This window comes from Panthera uncia, assembly GCF_023721935.1.
Source record: "Panthera uncia isolate 11264 chromosome A3 unlocalized genomic scaffold, Puncia_PCG_1.0 HiC_scaffold_12, whole genome shotgun sequence".
Lineage (NCBI taxonomy): Eukaryota > Metazoa > Chordata > Mammalia > Carnivora > Felidae > Panthera > Panthera uncia.
In genome coordinates, this window is record NW_026057579.1 from 32,257,716 (window position 1) to 32,278,867 (window position 21,152).

At 45.2% G+C, this 21,152-nt stretch overlaps 1 protein-coding gene and 1 long non-coding RNA gene across 3 annotated transcripts in view; one reads left to right on the top strand and one right to left on the bottom strand.

Moving 5' to 3' along the window:
* The window catches only part of NOL10 (nucleolar protein 10), an 88,583-nt gene that overhangs the window by 57,471 nt on the left and 9,960 nt on the right, over nucleotides 1–21,152 (top strand). The window contains exons 14-19 of the mRNA XM_049652533.1: nucleotides 3,858–3,984; nucleotides 6,416–6,495; nucleotides 6,676–6,774; nucleotides 8,558–8,647; nucleotides 17,254–17,427; nucleotides 17,681–17,928. Of these exons, the coding sequence (XP_049508490.1) occupies nucleotides 3,858–3,984; nucleotides 6,416–6,495; nucleotides 6,676–6,774; nucleotides 8,558–8,647; nucleotides 17,254–17,427; nucleotides 17,681–17,928 (818 nt within the window). The remainder of the gene's footprint in view (nucleotides 1–3,857; nucleotides 3,985–6,415; nucleotides 6,496–6,675; nucleotides 6,775–8,557; nucleotides 8,648–17,253; nucleotides 17,428–17,680; nucleotides 17,929–21,152) is intronic.
* LOC125937693 (uncharacterized) lies at nucleotides 1,629–20,630 on the bottom strand. 2 transcript variants are annotated; one of them, XR_007462474.1, is made up of 5 exons: nucleotides 19,794–20,630; nucleotides 18,986–19,226; nucleotides 4,726–4,855; nucleotides 3,838–3,911; nucleotides 1,629–2,686 (listed from the first exon to the last, which is right to left on the bottom strand). It is a non-coding gene; the product is annotated as an uncharacterized LOC125937693 (long non-coding RNA). The 2 variants fall into 2 exon arrangements; XR_007462475.1 differs by having other exon boundaries at nucleotides 18,986–19,169; nucleotides 19,794–20,629.

A 21,152-nucleotide genomic window follows, 5' to 3' on the forward strand; every position in this document is an offset into this window, starting at 1 on the left:
GAGGGACCCACAGTGTCCCTTAATAGTAGCTCACAGAGTCCCTTTCCGGTTCTCTGCTGTATTGACTTGTGACTTTAGGAGATTCTTACAAATTCAAAGTAGGAGTTCATTAACAGATAACAGAAGTTCAAAATAGAACAGTCTTCACCAGCTTTCTGAAACAAAACTCTTGAGGTGCATAAAAATGTAGGTAAGCAAGCAATAATCCGCTGTGGCGGAAGTACAGAATATAGCAGTCTAGCGACAGTACAGAAAACCTAGAAGTTTTGATACATAGAGTAGTAATAGGACACCAGTGGTTAAAAAGGAAGCTTTCTTCAAGTTGGAAAGCCTGAAATGTAGGAAGCGAATGAATATATTTTTAAGGATTAATTGAAGGCTTAACATATTTTGAGTGAAAGCAAGGACTTTTTACATATTAATTAATATTGTGGTCATTATGGGTACCCCAGAGAGTTGTGCATATGGTTAAGTCCTCCAAAAGCCAACTGCTGCTTTTACAAACTAATGGTAGACCTTTGAGGAGAGCTGTGATTTAGGTAGACCTGCAGTTTAATGCCAGTTAAATCATTAATTTCAACTTTGTTATGGTTGTTCTGATGGTTTTGTTTTTTTTTTTTCCTGAAGAGGAACTAGGGAAATGTGATTAATAAAATCAACCCACCCGATTAAATTTTGTTTTTGATGGAAATATTTCCTCCTGTAAAATTTAATGGCCACGAATTTGATTGCAGAGTTTATTTACCGTAACCAGATCTGTCCCCTGAGAGGCCGTTTAGAACAATTCCATCAGAATCCAGTTAACTAATCAAGATGAATGTCGTGGAACATTATAAAAAAGGACTTTTGTGAAAATAAGTTCAGATCTGGGATGATATTTTGATACTCCTGCCCTTCACCACCCTCCCTCCAGAAGAGTCGGTTAGCACAGTATAATCTTACTGTCTTTGAAGCCCATGTTTATCACTGATTGAAGGTTTTTAAAGGTGAAACTGCTTTATTATGAGGTTATTTGGTAACCATCGCCCCCTCGCATAGGAGGCAAAATAGTCTGACTTTCACCAAAAAGTGTTCTCATATCCAGTAGTTTTATGGAGAAGTATTTGAGTGTTTTTTTCTTTTTTCCTGAATGAGGAAAATTAAACAATTTAAAAAATACTCGTGCCAAACAGGACCCTTTAAGTCTTTTTTCTTTTTAATTTTTTTACATGTTTATTTATAATTAAGAGAGAGAAAGAGACAGAGTGCAAGGGGGGGAGGGACAGAGAGAGAGGGAGACAGAATCCAAAGCAGCTCCAGGCTCTGAGCCGTCAGCACCGAGCCCGACGCGGGGCTTGAGCTCACGAGCTGTGAGATCATGATCTGAGCCGAAGTCAGATGCTTAACCGACTGAGCCACCCAGGCGCCCCAGGACCCTTTACGTCTCAGTACTTTGTGCACGTGGAATTCACGAACACATTCATATACGATGTAAGAATAGATGTATTTGTGAAATATGTATTGAAAACAGTACTACTTGGCAGGCAGTATTCTAGGTACTCGAAATTCAGCATTTAGAACAGATGAAGTTCCTACCCTCCCAAGAGGACCGTGTCTTGGGGATCATATTCTGGAAAAGCGACCATAGGGTGCATTCTTTCTGTCTAAAAGAAGAGAGAAGTTTCCCGTCTTAGGTTCTACTCCAGCAGATGGCAGAGCTTTCGCTTTATGCGTTTGCTTTATGAATGATGGGACGCACATACCCTGGAGCGTAAGTGCCCAAGCTCTCTCTTGAAGGGGCTCACGATTTTCCCAGCTTACTCAGGAGTTCGCTCCCACCTGAAGTCCCTCTGTACGTGCTTTTCGGGGTCCCAGCCTGCCGTTTATTGCAGCCCCCACCTGTCTTCCCCGCGGACTCCGTGCGATCTCAGTCTGTTGCTTTACACGACTGAATGTTGTGTGTGTGTGTTCCGCTAGATTTTCTGCTCCAGCCAGATTCGATAAACTCTTCGGTTTTAGCACAGTGCTTTCTATGTAGTAGCGTTTATCATCGACATTTGTTGACTTCGAGCTACTGTCCTAAAATTGTTGAAAATCATAGCAGTTTCTTTAAAAAGTGTCCTGCATTGAATTGTTTTTAATGCCTTGCATTTCTTGAAGGTTTTATCTTTTAGGGTTAGAGTCAAACCACTCAGAGCATCAAAACCTTTTTTTTTTTTTTTAATTGCATAGATTATGCCAATATGAAACTTGTTGATAGGACTCCTTTTATGCCCATTAAACATTATTTTTCATGTTGATGAGCGCCATAGCCTTTGGGGCTTGGGGGGATCACCCTTTCTAATCGAGCACGATGACACTATGCCAGTGTGGCCGTATCTAACATTTACTATTTTGTTGAGTGCAGATGGTATTAGGCGCCGTTGTTCCTTGTTACGAGTCTCTTCCACCTTCCCTTCTCCAGAAAGTTTAAGCTAGGTTTCATCATTTCCATTATGATTTCTGTTTTTCTCCTGTTGAGTTGCTAGCTATCAAAATACACAGGGAAGTAGTCACGGGAAGTTCCATTGTGTCAGCCCAGGGTCGTTCTTCTGAAAGCCTGTCGTTCAGCGGACCCTTTCAATAGCATAGCCTTCCCGCTGCGTAGCATTGTTTCATTTGGGATAAGCCTTGACCTCGGCGGGTGAGGCTTCGTGCTGGGAAAGATCTGGATCAACAGCAAAAAAGTAAAGGGCAGTCACATTTTATGGAAGCAGTTGGATTACAACTATGAATCATGAACTATTCATATTGTATTAGTGGGTTATAAATTGTATTCAACTTTTATTCCTCAGCCTATCATTGGGATTAACTTGTGGGTCCTGGTGACCCATTTTAGGTTAAAGTCTAAAGGATTCTATATAGAGAATTTTAATTTTTAATGAATTAAATGAAGTGGACCACACAAGAGCAAATATAATTATCAAGTAATTAGTTGAAAACCTCTGAAAAGAAGATGATTTGCGGGGTGCCTGGGTGGCTCGGTCGGTTAAGCGTCTGACTTCAGCCCAGGTCACGATCCCACGGTTCCCGGGTTCGAGCCCCATGTCAGGCTCTGTGCTGACAGTGTGGAGTCTGCTTGGGATTCTCTCTCTCTCTCTCTCCCTCTCTCTCTCTCTCTCTGCCCCTCCTCCACTTGTGCTCTCTGTCTCTCTCTCAAAATAAATAGGCTTTAAAAAAAAAGAAAGGTGATTCTCATTTTAGACTTTTGTCTTCATGAGAGGTGGACTTAAAAAAAATCTCTTATGCCAAATATGCTTTTGTAGATTCTAGCCCTCTTTTGAATGAAAGAGATGATAAATGGATGGATATTATTTTAAGTACCTGCATTATTTATTTGTATTTTGATAGTGCTAATGTAAGAACGTTCATTAATATCTTTGCATCCCAGGGGCGCCTGGGTGGCTCAGTCAGTTGGGCGTCCAACTTCAGCTCAGGTCATGATCTCGCGGTCCGTGGGTTCGAGCCCTGCGTCAGGCTCTGTGCCGACAGCTCAGAGCCTGGAACCTGCTTCGGATTCTGTGTCTGCCTCTCTCTCTGCCCCTCCCCTGCTCAAGCTCTGTCTCTGTCTCTCTCAAAAATAAATAAACATTAAAAAAAAAAATTTTTTTTAATATCTTTGCATCCCAGACTGAAATTTTTCCCTCACAAGCCTAAATTTTTCCTACTTTATTCCCTTCCAGTATATACTTGTTGATTATGCATATTGTAATTAGTTTCCAACACTTCTGATACAAACAAGGATTTTTAAATTTAAGAAAATCTGGTTGTAAAGTAAGTCACCGTTAGTTGATGTGGCGAGAATGTACATTTGCTAACCTTTTAATCAACACCGGTAGGTTTTGGGCCCTGCTCCCAGGTGGTGCTCCTTCCTGGACAACTTGACAGAAGAACTAGAAGAGAATCCAGAAAGCACAGTTTACGATGATTACAAATTTGTCACCAAGAAAGACCTTGAAAATTTAGGTAAAAAAAAAAAAATTATGATAAAATGTTTATAAAATTGTTGGGGAGGGGGAGTTTTGAACATTGGGGGCAGTAGAGTCACGTTTTATCTGATTCTCTGCATCTTCTTTTTCTGCCAAAGCAGGTATAACAGTCTACGTACATTGTCAAGTTGGTAATCTCTGCTTAGGACAGATTCAGATAATTCAACCTCCCCAACCTTTTTTGTATCTTAAGTGAGGAGTAACTTTCTTGAGCACACTAGCTATGTATAGAAAAATGTCAAGAAAGCAGTGATACATTTTTTTTAGTATTGCTTTGAGTAAAAGGTTTTGAAAATATCGCAGAGACTGCACGTAAATGATTTCTGGCTCCCTTTAAGCTTATAGAAGACCTCATCCAAAACTTAGAAACCCGATTGAATCCTCAGATATGTAGAACCTTAATACTTTAGGCTTGAGGGTCACAGACAAGAAATGCCTTTTATCAGTGGTAGCCAGCACTCGTAGGGCTTATCATGTGCCGGGTAATATTCTGCACGTTCACATACAGCTCTTAATCCTCGCCGCTCCGTGGAGTGGCTACGGTTATGACACCATTTTGTAGACGAGGAAACTGAGGCCCAAGAAGGTGAAACGAACTTGCCAAAGACCCCAGTGATCGTGAACGTGAGGGTTTGGCTTTACACCTGGAGCACGTGCTTTTCACCTCAACCATACCGCCCCTCAGGGGAATGCGTGTTGCTCAGATGACTGGTACTACCCTGTAGGATAAGGAGAGCAGATCGTGCTGATCGAGTCGTGTCGTTGGAGAGAGGCCGCGAAAGAAATTTGCATGGAGAGCGGGCAAACTCAGAGGACCCATTCTTTACGAATCCAGGCAACTTAGCTGTCTGTGGAACAGATGGGCGTACAGCCGCAGTTAAACGTTAAGAGAAGATAGAGTTGTGGCATAAACAAACAGAGAAGTTATTAAACCTTATTTTTAAGCTGTATTTGTTTTTTAATTAGCTCTAGCAGAAGGGCAGAGGGAGGGAGGGAGGGAGAGAGAATCTCAAGCAGGCTCCGAACTCAGTGTAGAGCTTGATACAGGACTGGATCCCACAACCCTGGGATCATGACCTGAGCCAAGATCAAGAGTCCGACGCTTAAGCAACTGAGCCACCGAGGAGTCCCTTAAGGTGTATTTCATAGCACAACTAATCCAGGCAGAACTCATTTTCTGCCAGTTCTCACCAAAGTAACTCTTTAAATGTTAATGTTTAAAGAGGAAAGACTTGTAGTCAGCTTTTTAAAAATGATCCCTGAATGAAATATGGTGAAATAAGATTTTCCTGCTTCTGGGCCTTCCTAAGCATTTTCAGGGTAATTTTTATACTTGTGTCTGTCACACTCACCTCCATTCTTAACATGAGAGGGGAAAAGTCATTGTTGTTTTGCAGGGTTTTAAAAAGACTGTGTTTAGTTCATCTTGGGTGCTTGTTTAGTCTCTCTTACTGTGTTTACTTTGGGTGAGGAAGGCAGTTATAAAGCATGGTATTTCCCAAAACATGTTTCATGGAATATTGTGCCAGAATGCTGGACAGAACGCACGGTGACTAACACCGTGGGCATCGGAGGAAGGCTGACGGGTACACATCCCCCTCTTCTGCTTCATATCCGAGGGACTTGGCCAGCTTGTTTAACCCTGTTAAGCTTTGGTTTTCTCATCTATAAAATGAGAATAATGGAAAGAACATGCCCTTTCTACGTTATCATTGTGATAGTGTGCTTTGTGTTTGGAAATTATGGAAGATAATGCCCCCCGACCCCACCACCACTGCTCCTTCCTGGCACAATGAAAGTTGGCAAGTTACTGTTGATGCCAGGAGTATTTTTTAAATTAAACTGATCCATGGAATCCAAAAATCTGAGAACCATTAGTATTAAGGATCTTTCTTTAGCAGTCTTTCATAGTTCACAAAGACTTTTTGTCACCTTTATGTTTAATACGACATTTAAAATAAGTAAGAGTGACACTGCTTAGAATGGACTAGATTTTCTCCATAGTTTTTGAAAATTGGTGGTTCTGGTCTCCAGAGTAAAATCTTCTGATAATCAATCAGAAGTGAAATTTTACTATAATCCAAGAAAACCTGTTTATTTTTCATCAAGATTTCATAAGGACCTGGGGCACCTGGGTGGCTCGAGTCCGTGAAGCGTCAGACTTTGACTCAGGTCATATTCTTATGGTTCATGAGTTCGAGCCCCACATCGGGCTCTGTGCTGACCGCTCGGAGCCTGAAGCCTGCTTCAGATTCTGTCTCTCTTTCTGTCTCTCTCTCTGCCCCTCCTCTGCTCTCACTCTGTATCTCTCTCTCAAAAAAAAAAAAAAGAGTAAACATAAAAAAAAAAAATGGAAAAAAAAAAAAGATTTCATAATGACCTGCCCTCTTGTGATTAACTCTTTCCAGGGCTCACACATCTAATTGGGTCACCATTTCTCCGGGCATATATGCATGGATTTTTCATGGATATAAGACTCTATCACAAGGTAAATAGAAAACTGCCCTGATTTTATGTGATTAATGAGCCATTTCTTTTCTATTTACTTGCATTTTGCAAAACATACTTGATTTGTAAGACAATCTGTCAGCATAATAGTCATGGTGTATATGAAACATGCTCTTAAATATGACTTTTATTTGTGAACTTTTTTTTCCACTCTGAAAAGGTGAAATTGATGGTAAATCCATTTGCTTATGAAGAATACAGGAAAGATAAGATCCGACAGAAGATAGAAGAAACACGTGCACAGAGAGTCCAGTTAAAGGTAGATATTGTGCTCACTGTTGAGTTTACCAGGGGAAAGTACTTAATTTTCATTTTGTGTGTTACTCCAAAACAACCTGCCATCCGTTTCTTTGTCTTCCCATTTTTAGTTTACATCTGTTGCTAATAGTTTTGGTGTATCTTACTGGTCATGAGGGTGGACACTCTTTACAGGTTGATCGTAATGGATTCTGTGGTCGTGACGTTGTGGGAAAGGATGCCGGAGGGACTGATAGGGGCGGCCCTTCTAAGAAAATGTGATGGAGTTTTCGGATGAGTTTTCAGTGTTTAGGGTGTCGAGGCTTCGATAATTCCCATTTCTGACATTTGGCAGTACCCTAGCTGTCTGCTTGGATCAGGGCCATCAGACTATGTCACATCAGGCCACCTAGTTACATTAATAGAATTCAACGTAAAGAATTGTCAGCCAGGTGTTAGAGAACTGAGGCATCTTGATACTGATATGGAATAAGGATATTGATAAGAGAGGCAGTGGCTGCAGGAAGCAGGTAGCACGGCTGGGGGGGGGGGGGGGCGGGGAGCACCAGGAAGGAGGCAGGCCCTGAGGAGCTGGGCTGCTGAGGCTACCGCTGGGACCCGGGCTTCCCAGGAGGGCTGCAGCCGGGGCTGGCATCCTGGGGGGTGGTCAGAAAACCACAAACTGGAACCCCAGGCTGTGCTGACCATCTGTTTGCTGCCAGGGGGAAGAACTTTTAACTTTCGATGTTGGCCCAGCAGCCAGCAGGCAGGGACGCTGAGGCCCTCTGCTTCCCATTCTCTCTATTGCCCCGCTCGTTTGTAGCTGAACATTGGTGATAAATGAACACACAGATGCATGCATGTGTACAAATACGTACATTTGCATAAACACACACGTATGTACACACACTCAGTACTAAAGACGCGTGCATACGTACATACACATACGGGTGCATAAACACACATATTTGCACACAGTACTAAAGATGTACATACGTACATATACATGCATGTGCAAAACACGTATGTACACACACTGAGTACTAAAGGCACATGCACGTGTACATTTACATACGTGTGCACAAACACACACGTGTACACAGTACCAAAGACACATGCATGCGTACATATGCATAAACACACATATGTACACACACTCAGTACTAAAGGCTAGTCGCTGGTATTTCCTTTTTCCAGATTACTTGTTTTTTGGGAGTGTCAGATGTGTGTGTGGGGGCAAGGGGGAGGCTGGGACATGGAGCACTCTTGTCCCCTTCTTTGCATTACTTGTCCAAGTTGTATTTTACAGGGGACATAAGCACTAAGTGGGGAACAATAAAGAGCTCGCAGCTTTGTCCTGAGAGCTGTCAGACTCACACCTAGAACTCCCCTTAGAAATCTGCCACTGCAGGAGCAGGAGATAGTGCATTTGGCATCATTAGTAGCGTTTTAGGGGTTCCCTGAACCCCAGCCAGAGGCCGCAGCGGCAGGCCTGCTGGCCTCCCGTTCGCAGTGAGGGCCTCCCCCGGTGCGCTGACCCCCCGACACTGCTTCTCCCAGCTGGCTTCTCCATGCACAGGAGGGGGCCGGTGAGCTCAAGCGCTCCCGGCGCTGAGGGCTCTGTCCCTTTGTGCGTGCCCGATGGCGTCCCCTGTGTCCGCATTCTTCCCTACTCTGGGGACGACGAAAGTTTAAAAATGAGAATTAGACATCACCTGTTGGTGAGATTGTACTTCTTACGGAACTGTTAACTTTTAAAGCTAAACTGTAGACATTTCATACACTTTTTTTTTTCCTGCTGTTAGAAATTGCCGAAAGTTAACAAAGAGCTGGCACTTAAATTAATTGAGGAAGAGGAGGAAAAGCAAAAATCTACCTGGAAAAAGAAAGTTAAGGTAAGATTTTATAAGGCAGTGGAGAATTGGTAAATTGTTTCTGTATTTTCTTAGTGGTAGCTTAAAATTATCTTTTCCCTTCATTCTTGAGAAATACACGTAGCTTCATTTCCCCCCTGCTTATAGGGTAGTATACACTCAATATGGGAAGCTTGGAAAATAGAAAAGAACGTAAAGCGTGTCACTTGTGTAATTCTACCCAAAGAGGGCACCATTAAGATGTTACCGAATTTCCTTCCTGTTTTATTTCTCCTGAAATTCTTTATTTATTTATTTATTTTTGGGACAGAGAGAGACAGAGCATGAACGGGGGAGGGGCAGAGTCTAGAGAGGGAGACACAGAATCGGAAACAGGCCCCAGGCTCCGAGCCGTCAGCCCGGAGCCCGACGCGGGGCTCGAACTCACGGGCCGCGAGATCGTGACCTGGCTGAAGTCGGACGCCCAACCGACTGCGCCACCCAGGCGCCCCGATTTCTCCTGAAATTCTAAGCTATGATGGCGAGATAATATTATACGCATACTTATCCTGGTTGTATAAAATGACACAAGTGGTTTCCCATTTTATTAAAAATTCTTTGTAAATTCTTTGGAGAGCTGCATACACTCTCCTAAGGATGTATCGTTTACTTAACCCTTTGCTGTTAAATACCTGAATTGCTATTGTTTTTCTTTGTTCTGACTAGGTCTTTTTATAGTTCCAGAAGTAGCGAATTTTTGTTTAGACTGGGCATTGTCAGGAGGTATGCACACTTCCGTGTAAGTGCAGCTCGACTTCCGTGACTAGTGTGAAAATGGATGAAGATTAGCCCTGAAATAAACGCTTCATGTAGCTGACATTATCGAGACAGGGGGAGGTTTTTCTAATCTTCCCAGATGCCTGAAGACTTCCTCATCACCTGCTTCGAGCAGGCAGGCAGATAACTCAGCCTTGGCTCCTTGCTAGAATGAGTTGTAAAAGTCACATCTCTCAGGAGCCTGCGGGACCCGACTCTGAGCAAAGGGCCTAACCTTGGGACTTTGGGCCGGTTGTGTTATGCTCTCGAGCGGTTCTTGTTTGCTTGTTTATTCTTTCTTCTCTGGGTAGTTTTTAAAGAGGTGAGTGAACGTGAGATGAGCCAGCTCCTTGTGTGTTTATTTTTGTTCCAGTCTTTTCCAGGAATTGCCAGTGGACTATAGACGAAGGGTCACATTGCTCACTAGTTTCTTGCTCGCCGGTTGGGTCCTTCTGGGTGACCCTGGGCTTCACTGGGGCATAGTTTTTTCTTCTACAACGTGCAACGATGGGACAAGAGGGGGGCCTTCTTGGAGTGCTGTGATTTCTAAATGGAGTCACACTCACTGCTTACCCTCTGCCTCCTCATCCTTGTGCGCCTTCCATCCTGGCCTATTACGTTGAAAAAAATTTTTTTAAGTCTATTCATTTATTATGAGAGAGAGAGCGAGCATGAGTGGGGGAGGGGCAGAGAGAGAGGGAGGGAATTCCAGGCAGGCTCCACACTGTCAGCACAGAGCCCAACATGGGGCTCGAACCCACAGACCGTGAGATCGTGACCTGAGCCGAAGCCGGACACTCAGCCGACTGAGCCACCCAGGCGCCCCGCTACATTTTTTTATTATATTATTTAACTCTTGATTTTCAGAAGCCCACCTTAAGTAAATACGTAGATGATGTTTATGCTTCCATTTTCAGTATGTGAAAAATAGGCCAACATTGGAACAATTATGTAAACTTACTACATACGTTTATATGCACGTGCTGTGTCTACGCACCCTCCTAACTAGCATCAGGGCGTTAAGTGTGTACGTGTATCTTAAAGCACTGGCGACGTGAGTGCTCCCCGCACCGCTGACTCTCCTCAGGGCACTCTCCTGGGTTTTCCTGTTAGCCCAGCCTGAGCCTGACTAGGGAGCTAACTTCTCAGCTTCATAACGTCCGATGTCATTTTGTAAGCTAAATGGAAGTGATCTTTGGGTTTACAGGCCCTAAAGCTTCAGGAGGAAGAGAGTGGGGCTAATGGCGGATGCAGATATATGCTTCCTATCAATGTTTTAGGCTTATGGGTCTTTATCTATGCGATACATATGTAAATATTACAGAGAGGAAGGCTAAATTGCAGTTTTGATACCTGTGCAGTGTGGCATGCTCAGTTCAGACGCCTTTTAAAAAGGCCCTTGTGATTATGAAAATGTGGGAAAAGGACCCTGTCCTTGCCCCGCCATCCCCTTTCTTTCATTGAGTTTGGGGGCAGCCAGAGAAGGTTCATGACACATAGTGATGGTCCTCACTATGCCGGGGGGGCAGGGCGGTAAAAATGACTCTGTGAACTGAAAGCAAAATGAGCATAAGAGCCAACGGGAAAAGCCACGATCGTGTGTGCATTTAAAATCTGTTGTGAAAACAGTAAGAGGGTCATCCCGTGAGGAACCCTCCATCAGGCTGTGTACTGTGGGCAGGCTGTGTGCTGCTTCTGTCGCGGTGCAAAGAGGAACGGCCTTCAAAAGTCTCATCCTCTCTCCTCAGACGGCCTTGTGTCTCTAGCTGCTGGAAGTGCTGTCCTTGTAAAAGCTGTGCCACCTGATAAAATTCTGGTAGAAAGTGGTATTTGTAAAACGTGCCCCTGATTTGCTTTTCAGTGGCTTCCTGACCCAATTTGGGGCCCATTATCAGGGCTCAGTTTCCTGCCAGAAACTCTTGAGTACAGTTTTCGAGAAATCTGAGGCTGTTCTTAGACAAAGCTTATACGATCTGCTGTTTACGTTGTCATCGAATTAAAATGAAGACCTTCAAAAGCATTCATGAGCCGAGGAGAGAACCCTTCATAACGGGCAGAATACTTAAAAGGTCTGTTGTATCTGTCAGCAGCTCTCCAAACCCTCAGGAGCTCGCACAGCTCCGGGAGCTCCTGATTGAAAGTCAGTATGGTTTCGTTCTGCCTTGGCCCCAACTGGAATTTCTTGGAGGCGGACAGTGAAATATGTTCCCAGATATTGCCGCCCCTCGTAACATAACTAAAGCTTAATAAGGTGTGTACTGTTCAGTTGATGACGGACCTGCGGTGGGAAGGGGCCCTCCCACCGAGTGGTTAGTGTCAAGAAGCGTTATCGCCATCTTAAGCCAGACGAAGGCACTTGGGGGCGTTAATTGTAGTTAAGTGAGAGTCGGTCCATCTGTTCTCTCAACAAGTGCGAATTGACTTCCGGTGTGCACAGGCAGCTTGGAGAGGTGTGGCACCGGTGAGTAACCATTTGATCGGAAAGGGTTTGAGCCATTTTCCTTACAAGTGCCCTTTCCTGGCTGTTGGCCTCTTCTCCCAGTTGCTCGCTGTTGCCGCAGAGTCTTGTGTGGACGTCCTTCTGCTGGATTCCACGGCGGTTTAGTCCCGGGTTGTCCTGCAGCACATCTTGGCCCGGAGCCGCGGGGCGGTGTCTTTAGCCTGGGGGTTATTCCATACCATTAAGAGCAGGTCTTAGAGTCATAATTCATCTCTCTAGGGAACAGAGGCAGCCGGGCAGGATCAGATCGGCTTTAACATCCCAAATACTATTTGTAAAGTCTTTACAGTACCAGTGAAAAATTGCTCTTGGTTTTTCTTACAGTTTTACACATGTAGTTTTAGAAACTAAATATTTCTCCAGGGTTTGTTAGGAACGGTGGCTCTCCCTCTGTCCTTTTCCTCCTCCACCTCCTCCCTCATTTTCTCCTGTCCTGAGATACTTTTGCCTTTTCAGCTAATTATTTTGGTGTTAGGCTCCCTTGTGTCCTAATACTGCCCATGCTGCTCCCCCCCTGACTTTTAAATGCCAGGCCAGTCATCTTACCTGTTTCGATGACCTTCCCTCCCGCTAAGTTCTATTGCAACTTGGGACGCTCAGCACCCAGCACTTGCGTCGGGACCATGCAGGTGCTCTTTCCGCCCGAGGCCGAGTCTGGAGGCAATTCATGGTTACATTTCCCGTCCAGCCTCCGTCTTCCCTGGACTGAGTGTTGACTTTTTGTTTGTTTTCTGTGTGGCGATCACTAGTTAGCCCTACTTAACTAGCAGTAAACTAGTTAACCAGCTTGCTGGCTCTCTACATCTCCTCGCAGGATATTTATATGAATATCGGTTTTTACATTCATTTTTCTTTTCCTGACGGAGCGCTTCTACATGTGTCGGCCCTGCTCCGTTCCGGACTGGTCACCTCCGAATGCTGGTGCGCTGCCGGCATCCTGGGGATACGCTCCGTTTTCTCCCCATGTTGCATACAGGACCTTTAACCTTTAGCTTTCTGAAGGAATATTCTTTCCAACCCAGACAAGCAGGCAGTCAGTGTAAGGGTATAGAGTGAAGAGATTGTTCAGACATGCATGCTGTCAGCAACAACCACACATTACATTTACGTGCTTATTTTCCTCGGGAAATTCCTTAGGATTCTCTCCTCCGAAATAAGGGAGTCGGGCAAGGAAGAGGAAGACTGGAGAAAGTGCCCACGGAGGGCTGATCCTGTACCGGGGACTGCCTTCCCTCTGTTAACCCAGCCCTCAGTGCCGGCCACTGTGTGGGCCCTTTGAATCCAGAAACAGGCTCTTGGGTGCTGGCGGAATTTTGGGGGGAAAAATTTTTTTTAAGTAGTTTTTCCTCATGTGACCTCAGGTCATTTGTTTATATTTAAGAGTGAAAGATCTAAAAAGCTGAATGGAAACTCTGAGGTGGGGAGGCAGGACTCCCCACGCACTGTGTGGTGACCTGGCCACGCTGTTTACTCGGGGAAGCTCCAAACAGCAATGTCTTTTGGCCTTTCTCTTGGCTGGTCAGGTTCTGCTGCCTGGAGGGTGACGCCCGGCTCCTAGCATTCTGAGAACCCTAGTCACGACGGCTTGGGGGGAAGGGTGACATTAGTGTGCAGCCCCTTCGTGCCACACGCTCCCCTGGCCCTCAGGGTCCTGCTGTCCCAGAGGACACGCCTCTTCCCCTCCAGGGAAGAAGCCTCTCCGTGGACAGGGCAGGTTTGAGGCCTGCCTTTCTTCTTTCCAGAATCTCACCGCTCCTGTTTCCTTTTTTGTCCTCCTCATCCTTAAGGGTCGTGTCTTCATTTAAAGTCCATTTTCTGTTGTTTTAATGGAGTTGGCAGAGATGAGAAGGAGATGCGTGTGTTCAGAGCATCTTTACCCAGAAGTCTGCGTCATAGCCATCGCGGCATTAATTTCATACATATCATAGCATTGAAGGAATTGACTTGTTTTAAATATGAAGCATTCCTTGTATGTTACTGTGTTGGGACAGAATATTCAGAATAAACATCCTACTCAAATCTTGGAAGCAGGGCTAGGAATAATGATGCTTCAAGGTGTTTTCACCTTTGAATGGCAGGTGGTGAGCATATGTACATGTATGTATCTTCCTAGGGTAGATAGCTGGCCAGACACTTACAGACTACTGTAGAATATCACTCATCTTATCCTACTCCTTTTTTTTTTTTTTTTTTTTTTTTTTAAGTCAGCTGTGAAAACAAACAGACTAGGAAAAATCTCCAAGGAAGATATTTTTATGACTAGGTCCGAAGAGTTGGTAGTTCATAATTGTTCATCCAAAACATAACTTGTCTTTAGGCAGTACAATTTATTTTTTAAGATTAAGAAAAAAAGTTAATGCTAGCAGCATATTCTTTTTTTTAAGCTTTTTTAAACTTTATTGTTGAGAGACAGAGTGTGAGCAGGGGAGGGGCAGAGAGAGAGGGAGAGACAGAATCCGAAGCGGGCTCCAGGCTCTGAGCTGTCAGCACACAGCCCGACGTGGGGCTTGAACTCACGGACCGCGAGATCGTGACCTGAGCCGAAGTTGGACGCTCAACCGACTGAGCCACCCAGGCGCCCCACAGTATATTCTTTTTTAACATGTTTCTCTGGTACTAAATATGATTATTTAATAAATGCAGTAGGATGAAAAGGAAAATATTTCTTTTAGGGTTCATTCATTCATTCATTGTGTAAATGCATAATAGGCTAACCGCTATTCATTTGAAAATATTTGGATCTTTGGCAATGTCACCTATCCTATATTTACAGGTAACTCTAAAAATGTGTACAATTTTGCCTCCTTCTCTCACTTGAGACTGCTGCGTTGTTCCCAGACATCTAATGGTGTTCATCAGAAACCAGATGACATTCTCCTCAAAGACTAAATTTTTTTTTTTTTCAGAACAGTTTTACGTTTACAGCAAAATTTAGGGGAAGTCACAGATATTTCCCATATGCCCCCCTGCTCCCACACATGCACCGCCCATCCCCCACTCCACATCCCCCACCAGAGAGGACATTTGTTACAATGGATACACCTGTGCTGACACATCAGAATCCCCCAAAGTCCACAGTTGACATTAGGCTTCACTCTTGGTGTTGTCCATTCTGTAGGTTTGGACGAATGTATAATGACCTGTTTCTACCATTAGAATGTCATACAGAGTATTTTCACTGCCCTAAAAATCCCATTCGTCCCTCTGTTCCCCGCGCCCCAACCCCTGGCAACCACAGACCTTTTCACCGTCTGCATTGTTTTACCTTTTCGGGAATGCCATGTAGTTGGGATCATACATACGAAGTCTTTTCAGAGTGGCTTCTTTCACTCAGTAAAATGCACGTAAGATTTCTCCGTGTCTTCTCATGACTTGGTCGTTCATTTCTTTTTAGCACAGAATGCCGTTCAGTTGTCTGAATGCTCCATGGTTCATCCATGCACCTACTGGAGGACATCTTGGTTTCTGGAACATAACTTCTCCTCCTTCGCTCCACCTACACCTTTTTCTGATGATCTTCAGTGATGGGTCCCCACTCCTGGTAGCCCTGACTTTCCAGTCACTTAAGCTAGACTTCACACCCTGCTTTTCACTCTCCCCCCTCCCGGCTCCTCTGTAGCTGCATCTGTCCATTCTGATGTGGAACTGTGTCTCGTGGTCACCCTTCCCTCCAACCGTACTTGTTCCCGCCCTTAGATCCCACTGCTCTAAGATAGGCCCCGTCTCTTCTCTCGGTTTCCTAAAGCGGTCTGGTAGTCACAGCGTGACTGGTTTCTCCCTCAGCAGTCCATCAGGCACTGCGCTGCCGAGGGCTCTCCGTGCAGAATTCTCCTTGTCACCCAGGGGTCCTGGAGCACACCTCTGTCACCTCTTTCCTCCTCCGCCTCCTCCCCTCCCGAGTAGTCCCCTCACCTATAGAGTAAAGGGCACGGTCTTACAGTGTTGATTTCCGTTACAGTCTGGCCTGATCAAAACATGCTTTTCCAAATTTTGTCATTATTCTTGTGTCATCAGACTGGTCACCACTCCTCAGTGGGCTGGAAATGCTTTCGGCTTTCCGTCTGCCGCATCCCCGACGAACCCTTCTCATGTGCCTCCTGTTGGAGTTACCCTTTACCTCTCGCTTTCAGAGCACTTGCAACGCTGCCTAGCATCCTTCTTAAGGAGCCTTGCGGCGTGCAGGCTTTTGTTTCTGTTACAGTGTTTCTGTTTCTCCTTAGATTACCTTGGGATCAGGAACTGGATCTTACCTATCTTTGTTTCTTCCTTGAACCTAAATCTGTCTTGGAAATGATATTTAATCAGGGAAGACTTGTTCGGTATATCTTAAATACGTATTCAGTGTGTCACAGAAATTTAGGTTAAGTGTTTATCAGATTTTAGGTACCTACCAGGAATAAACAGCCAAAGTCCGTCAACATCTCACGATTTGGCAGATTTTTGTGTAGCCGTATTCTGCGTACCACGCTCAGAACCCAGCTGTTTCCCCCCGCCACGAACGGGTTAGCCCATTCAGCCCACGTTCGGGCTATTTACTTTACAGACCGTATTCAGTAGGTTGATTTATCTGGTTTCCAAACCTATAGCGGATAAAAAACTATAGGAGAGCCCTGAGTGTAGAAGATTGTCTTCTGTTTGCATGAACAGATACGTTTATGATACGTTCTAGAAAAGTTTCTGTTCAGAACCCTGAGCTCTTCAAATGAGCCTCAATAGCAGTTTTATCGTGTCAGGTTTACTCTGCGTCCGTTGTGAACAATTCAGTGGCCTACGGAAAAACTGAGGAGGCCATCCTCTAAGAGGTGGAAGCTTCCCTTACATTTCCAAATCACTCAGAGTCAGGAAGCTTCGACCGGCAGCTCCCACCATGTTAATTCTTCTTAGTATTATTAGTATTATTCCCTTCGCAGTTTTCGATGAAGTTGGAAGCGTCACTAATTTTATTTCAGTATAGTAGCTCTGCCTAAAAAGCTGTGTTTCGAAACATGTATTTCCTTGAAGAGTGTTGTTCATGAAAAAAATGTTAATTGAGGAAAATTCTGTTCAATATATTAAGCATGAAGTTAAGCCAAAGAGGTTTATTCTTAGCTCATTATGTTGAATGACCAAGTAATACTTACCGTCTGAAATGGATTAATAGAATTTGTGAGTAGGAGAGAAAACCCAAGGGCAGTTAGAAAGTTCTGGAAACGAGTTCTAAAGAAGTTCCCTAATAATTAAAGTAATGCCTTATGCAGCTTATTAACTTATAATTGACAAATATCTTTAGGCCATCTTTCTGGTCAGATTTTATTCGTACTAACTTTACATTCGTGCATTCTTTTTCTCATAGAGCCTTCCTAATATTCTCACTGATGATCGATTTAAAGTTATGTTTGAGAACCCTGACTTCCAGGTGGACGAAGAGAGTGAAGAATTTAGGCTTTTGAATCCACTTGTCTCAAAAATTAGTGAAAAAAGGAAGAAGAAACTAAGACTCTTGGAGCAACAAGAACTTCACGAAAAAGTAACGTACTCCTTGTCCTTGTGTTTACTCGTGTTTCGTTAATAGAGTTTTCTGTGCGAGTTAGAAGAGCCTTTCAGACCCTTGCGATGTAATTTGCTTGACCTTCGGCTTAGAAGTCGATCTTTGACGAAAGGCCTTTTCTCCAATGCGCGCGATGTCACGTATCCCAGTGGGCGACTGCTGGTCACCAGAAAATAACAGGTCGGGGTTTGGCCGGGGGAAAGGAGCTGCCGCTTACTATTTTTATTTTCAGGAAGAGGAGGAAGAACCGGAAGGAAAACCAAGTGATGCAGAAAGTTCTGAGAGTTCGGATGATGAAAAAGACTGGGTCGAAGAGGTCAGGAAGCAGCGCAGACTTCTGCACCAGGAGGAAAAGGTGAAGCGGCAGGAGCAGCTCAGGGAGGACCGGCAGACGGTCCTCAAGCCCCAGTTTTACGAGATCAAAGCAGGCGAGGAATTCAGGAGCTTCAAAGATTCTGCCACAGAGCAGAAGCTGATGAAGTAAGTAACGCTGCTGTCTGTGGTGCCTCGCCGAGTTGGCCGTGTGGCCGGGGCCTTGCTTTTCCTCTCCGCCGTGTCGCCCCAAGGGTGGCGTTTGCATCTTTGGAGTTAATGTCAGGGAAGCGCCATGAGGCTTGAGGGGAAATAACACTGTCTTTATTGAGATGACTTTTAACAGCTTTTTGGGGTGGTGTTTACATACAGTAAGACCCAGGGTCTAGCCCTCTGGGTAGTGGCCAGTATAGTGAGAACACTTGTCCACCATAAAAGTCACATTGCTTTTGTTGTCCTTGTTTTTTCCCCGTTTCCCCAGCCTGCAAATACCCATTTTATTCTCTGCCCCGCAGTTCAGTAGTCTTCTGTACGGTGGTAATTAACAGGTAACACATTCTTTCCCTCTTAAAAAAAAGTTATTTTTTTAATTAGAAGTGCAGTTATATTTATCCCTCTCTCAGCTTACCTGATTACTGAAAAAGTCACTTGGACAACTTGGCAGAAATTTTAAGCCTTTTGCGAGAGAGCTGAGAGACGAGCAAAAGTGGTATTCTAGAATAGTCAAATACATAGAGACAGAGAGTAGCATGGTGGTTACCAGGGGCCGGGGCGAGGGGGAATGGGGAGAAATCACTTTATGAGTCGGGAGCGGTGAGGAAGTTCTGGAAATGGATAGTGGTGATAGCTGCACAGCAACGTGAATATAGTTTACCACAATAAAAAAGTCAACATGGGAAAAAAAAAAGGGTATTATTTGGACAGTTTCTGTTGTAGGACATGACAACAGAATTCTGTTGTACGTATTATAGGACAGTTTCTGTTGTGTCTAAGTAAGGAACAAGCTAGGTCCTCAGTTCTAGATTGTGTACGAGCTGTAAGTTGTGTAAGTCTCTGCTCTGAGGATTCTTGGGCTGAGTATTAATGTGTAAGATGAGAGTGTGATAGATGGTCGTGATAGGTGATCTCGAAAGAAGACCCCAAAGGTGTGGGGAGTCCGCCGGGGGCCGGGGGGCGGGGAGCCACATGGCGAGGTGTGAGGCCCGGCTTAGTACCACTTCCGTACCTGTGCTTCTCCAGCTCCTGGCTTCCCGTTTGGAAAATGTGGTTTTTCAGAGGCAGGAAGTAGGGAAAGGGTGGAGAGGACATCGTTGGACAGGCTGAATTGTTTCTGGAACGGAGATCTGGCTAGTCCTGTTTATCTCACCAACTTCTAGCGAGCATCTGAGACACCGGATGTTAAGGGACTCCTGTAACGTAGAATATCCAGGAGCATCTCAAAATTCCGCTTCCGACAAACAAAAGATCTGTTGGTGAACAAAGAATCTAGTAATAGGGTTGATACCATTTGAAGATATCTTTACTGGCCTCACTTTTTTTTTTTTTTTTTTTTTTTTTTGGTAACAACTTCCTTGAGATACAATTTACATAACATCCAGTTGACCTACTTAAAGCGTGCAGCTCACCCGTGTCTAGTACAATCACTGAGCTGTGCAGTTATCCTCACAATTCATTTGAGAACGTTTTCCTCTCCCAGATGAGACCCCCACCCCCCAGTGGCAGTCGCCGCCACCTGCCCGCAGCCCACCCCGTCCCCGGGCGACCGCTGTCTGCTTTCTGCTCTGCCATTTCCGATAACGGGGACCACGCGAGTCGTGGCATTTTGTCTGGCTTCTTTTACTTAGCGCAGCGTCTCCCGTGTTCATCCGTGCTGTAGCGTCTGCCAGCACCTCCTTCGTTTTCTCGCCAAATAATATTCCGGCGTGTGCCTAGACCGGCCCGCGTAGCCGTTCACCCGTTCACCCGGTGGCGGACGTTTGGGTCGCTCCGCCTTTCGGTTGTTGGGAATGATGCCGTCGCGAACATGTGCGTACCAGGTCTGACACGGACGTGTGTTCATTTCTCCCGGCTGTATTCCTCGGGGTCACGTGGTAACGCGATGCTTAACCTTCCGAGAAGCTGCCACGCGGTTTCTCAAGGAAGCCGCTGCATTTCACGTCCCTGCCGGCGGCGCGTGCAGCCTGGCCCCGCGTCCCTGTTATTCTCGGGCATCTAACCTGGGGTCCGCCTCAGCAGCGGGAGGAAGGCTAGCCGTTCGTAGTGTTCCGATTCCGGGGAGGGAGTTTCTTTGTTAGACTATCTGCTGCTTTGGTCTTGCTTTGTTTACTCTATTGCTGGCTTCTGAGTCAGTACTAGACCCAAGTAAGCACTTGACGAACCTTGGCGGAAGGGGACCTTCTGTGCCTTGGCCACGTGTCGGGCATCTCGGGGAGTTACCCTCGCCAGGGCTGCTGAGAAAGAATCATTTACTCCAGCCCACCGGCCAGGGAGACCTGGGAGCGGCGGTCTCTAGCGTAAGCCTGGCAACGTGGTGATTTGGGGCCGGCGGCATGAGTAAACCTTCTTGACATTTTTGCTCTGCCTGTGGGTTGTAGCAGGACATTAATGTGAGAAACAAACGAGATGGAGTATTTAGTGGATAAGTAATAGCCAGGTTAATACACTGCAAGTAAACATTTCTTTCTTTTTTTCTTTCTTTTTTTTTTTTTTGAGTAGAGAACTATGTAAGTGACAGGACTCCATGAGCTTAAAAGGAGAGTCCCGTAGCCGAAAGTAATAACCCTTTGGTTTGAACAGCCTGCAGTTGGCTGGGCGTTTTGGCACAAACTGCTTATTGAGTTCTAGTCTTGACTGGATCATTTTGGCAGATCCCGAACTTGCAATATTTTAATATTATTTAATGAAGCATTGAACCGTTGTCCTTGAGAACACCAAAGCGAACGCCTTCCGTTTATTCTCTCAGTTACCACAAGGCAATCAATAAAACACAGCATCAAAACTGAGTATGTTGTGTTTTCAGTGTTCTCTCGGACCTGCCCGGCTTTAAAACTGCTTCTGTGAAGGGAAAAGTGAACGATGAGTCCTAACTCGGTACTTGAGTGAGTCCCTCTCTTCGCTTGGCGTAGTGACACGGCGTCAGATAGATACGTACGTCTGTCGGCACACATTCACGTGCCTTGCGGTGTGCTGTGCGTTGTGTTTATTCATCCGTCCATCAGCCTCTCTCCTCGCCCATTCTTCAGGCGGATGTTCGTTGAGTGCCTGCCTAGTGTGAGCAAAGTGCAGTCCAGAGCCGGGGGATGGAAACACAAGGCACAGCTCGCGTCCTGGAGCCTTCACATTCTAGCTGGTCCTCCGTGAGCCGTGAAGAGGCGTGCGGAAAGCACGGAAGA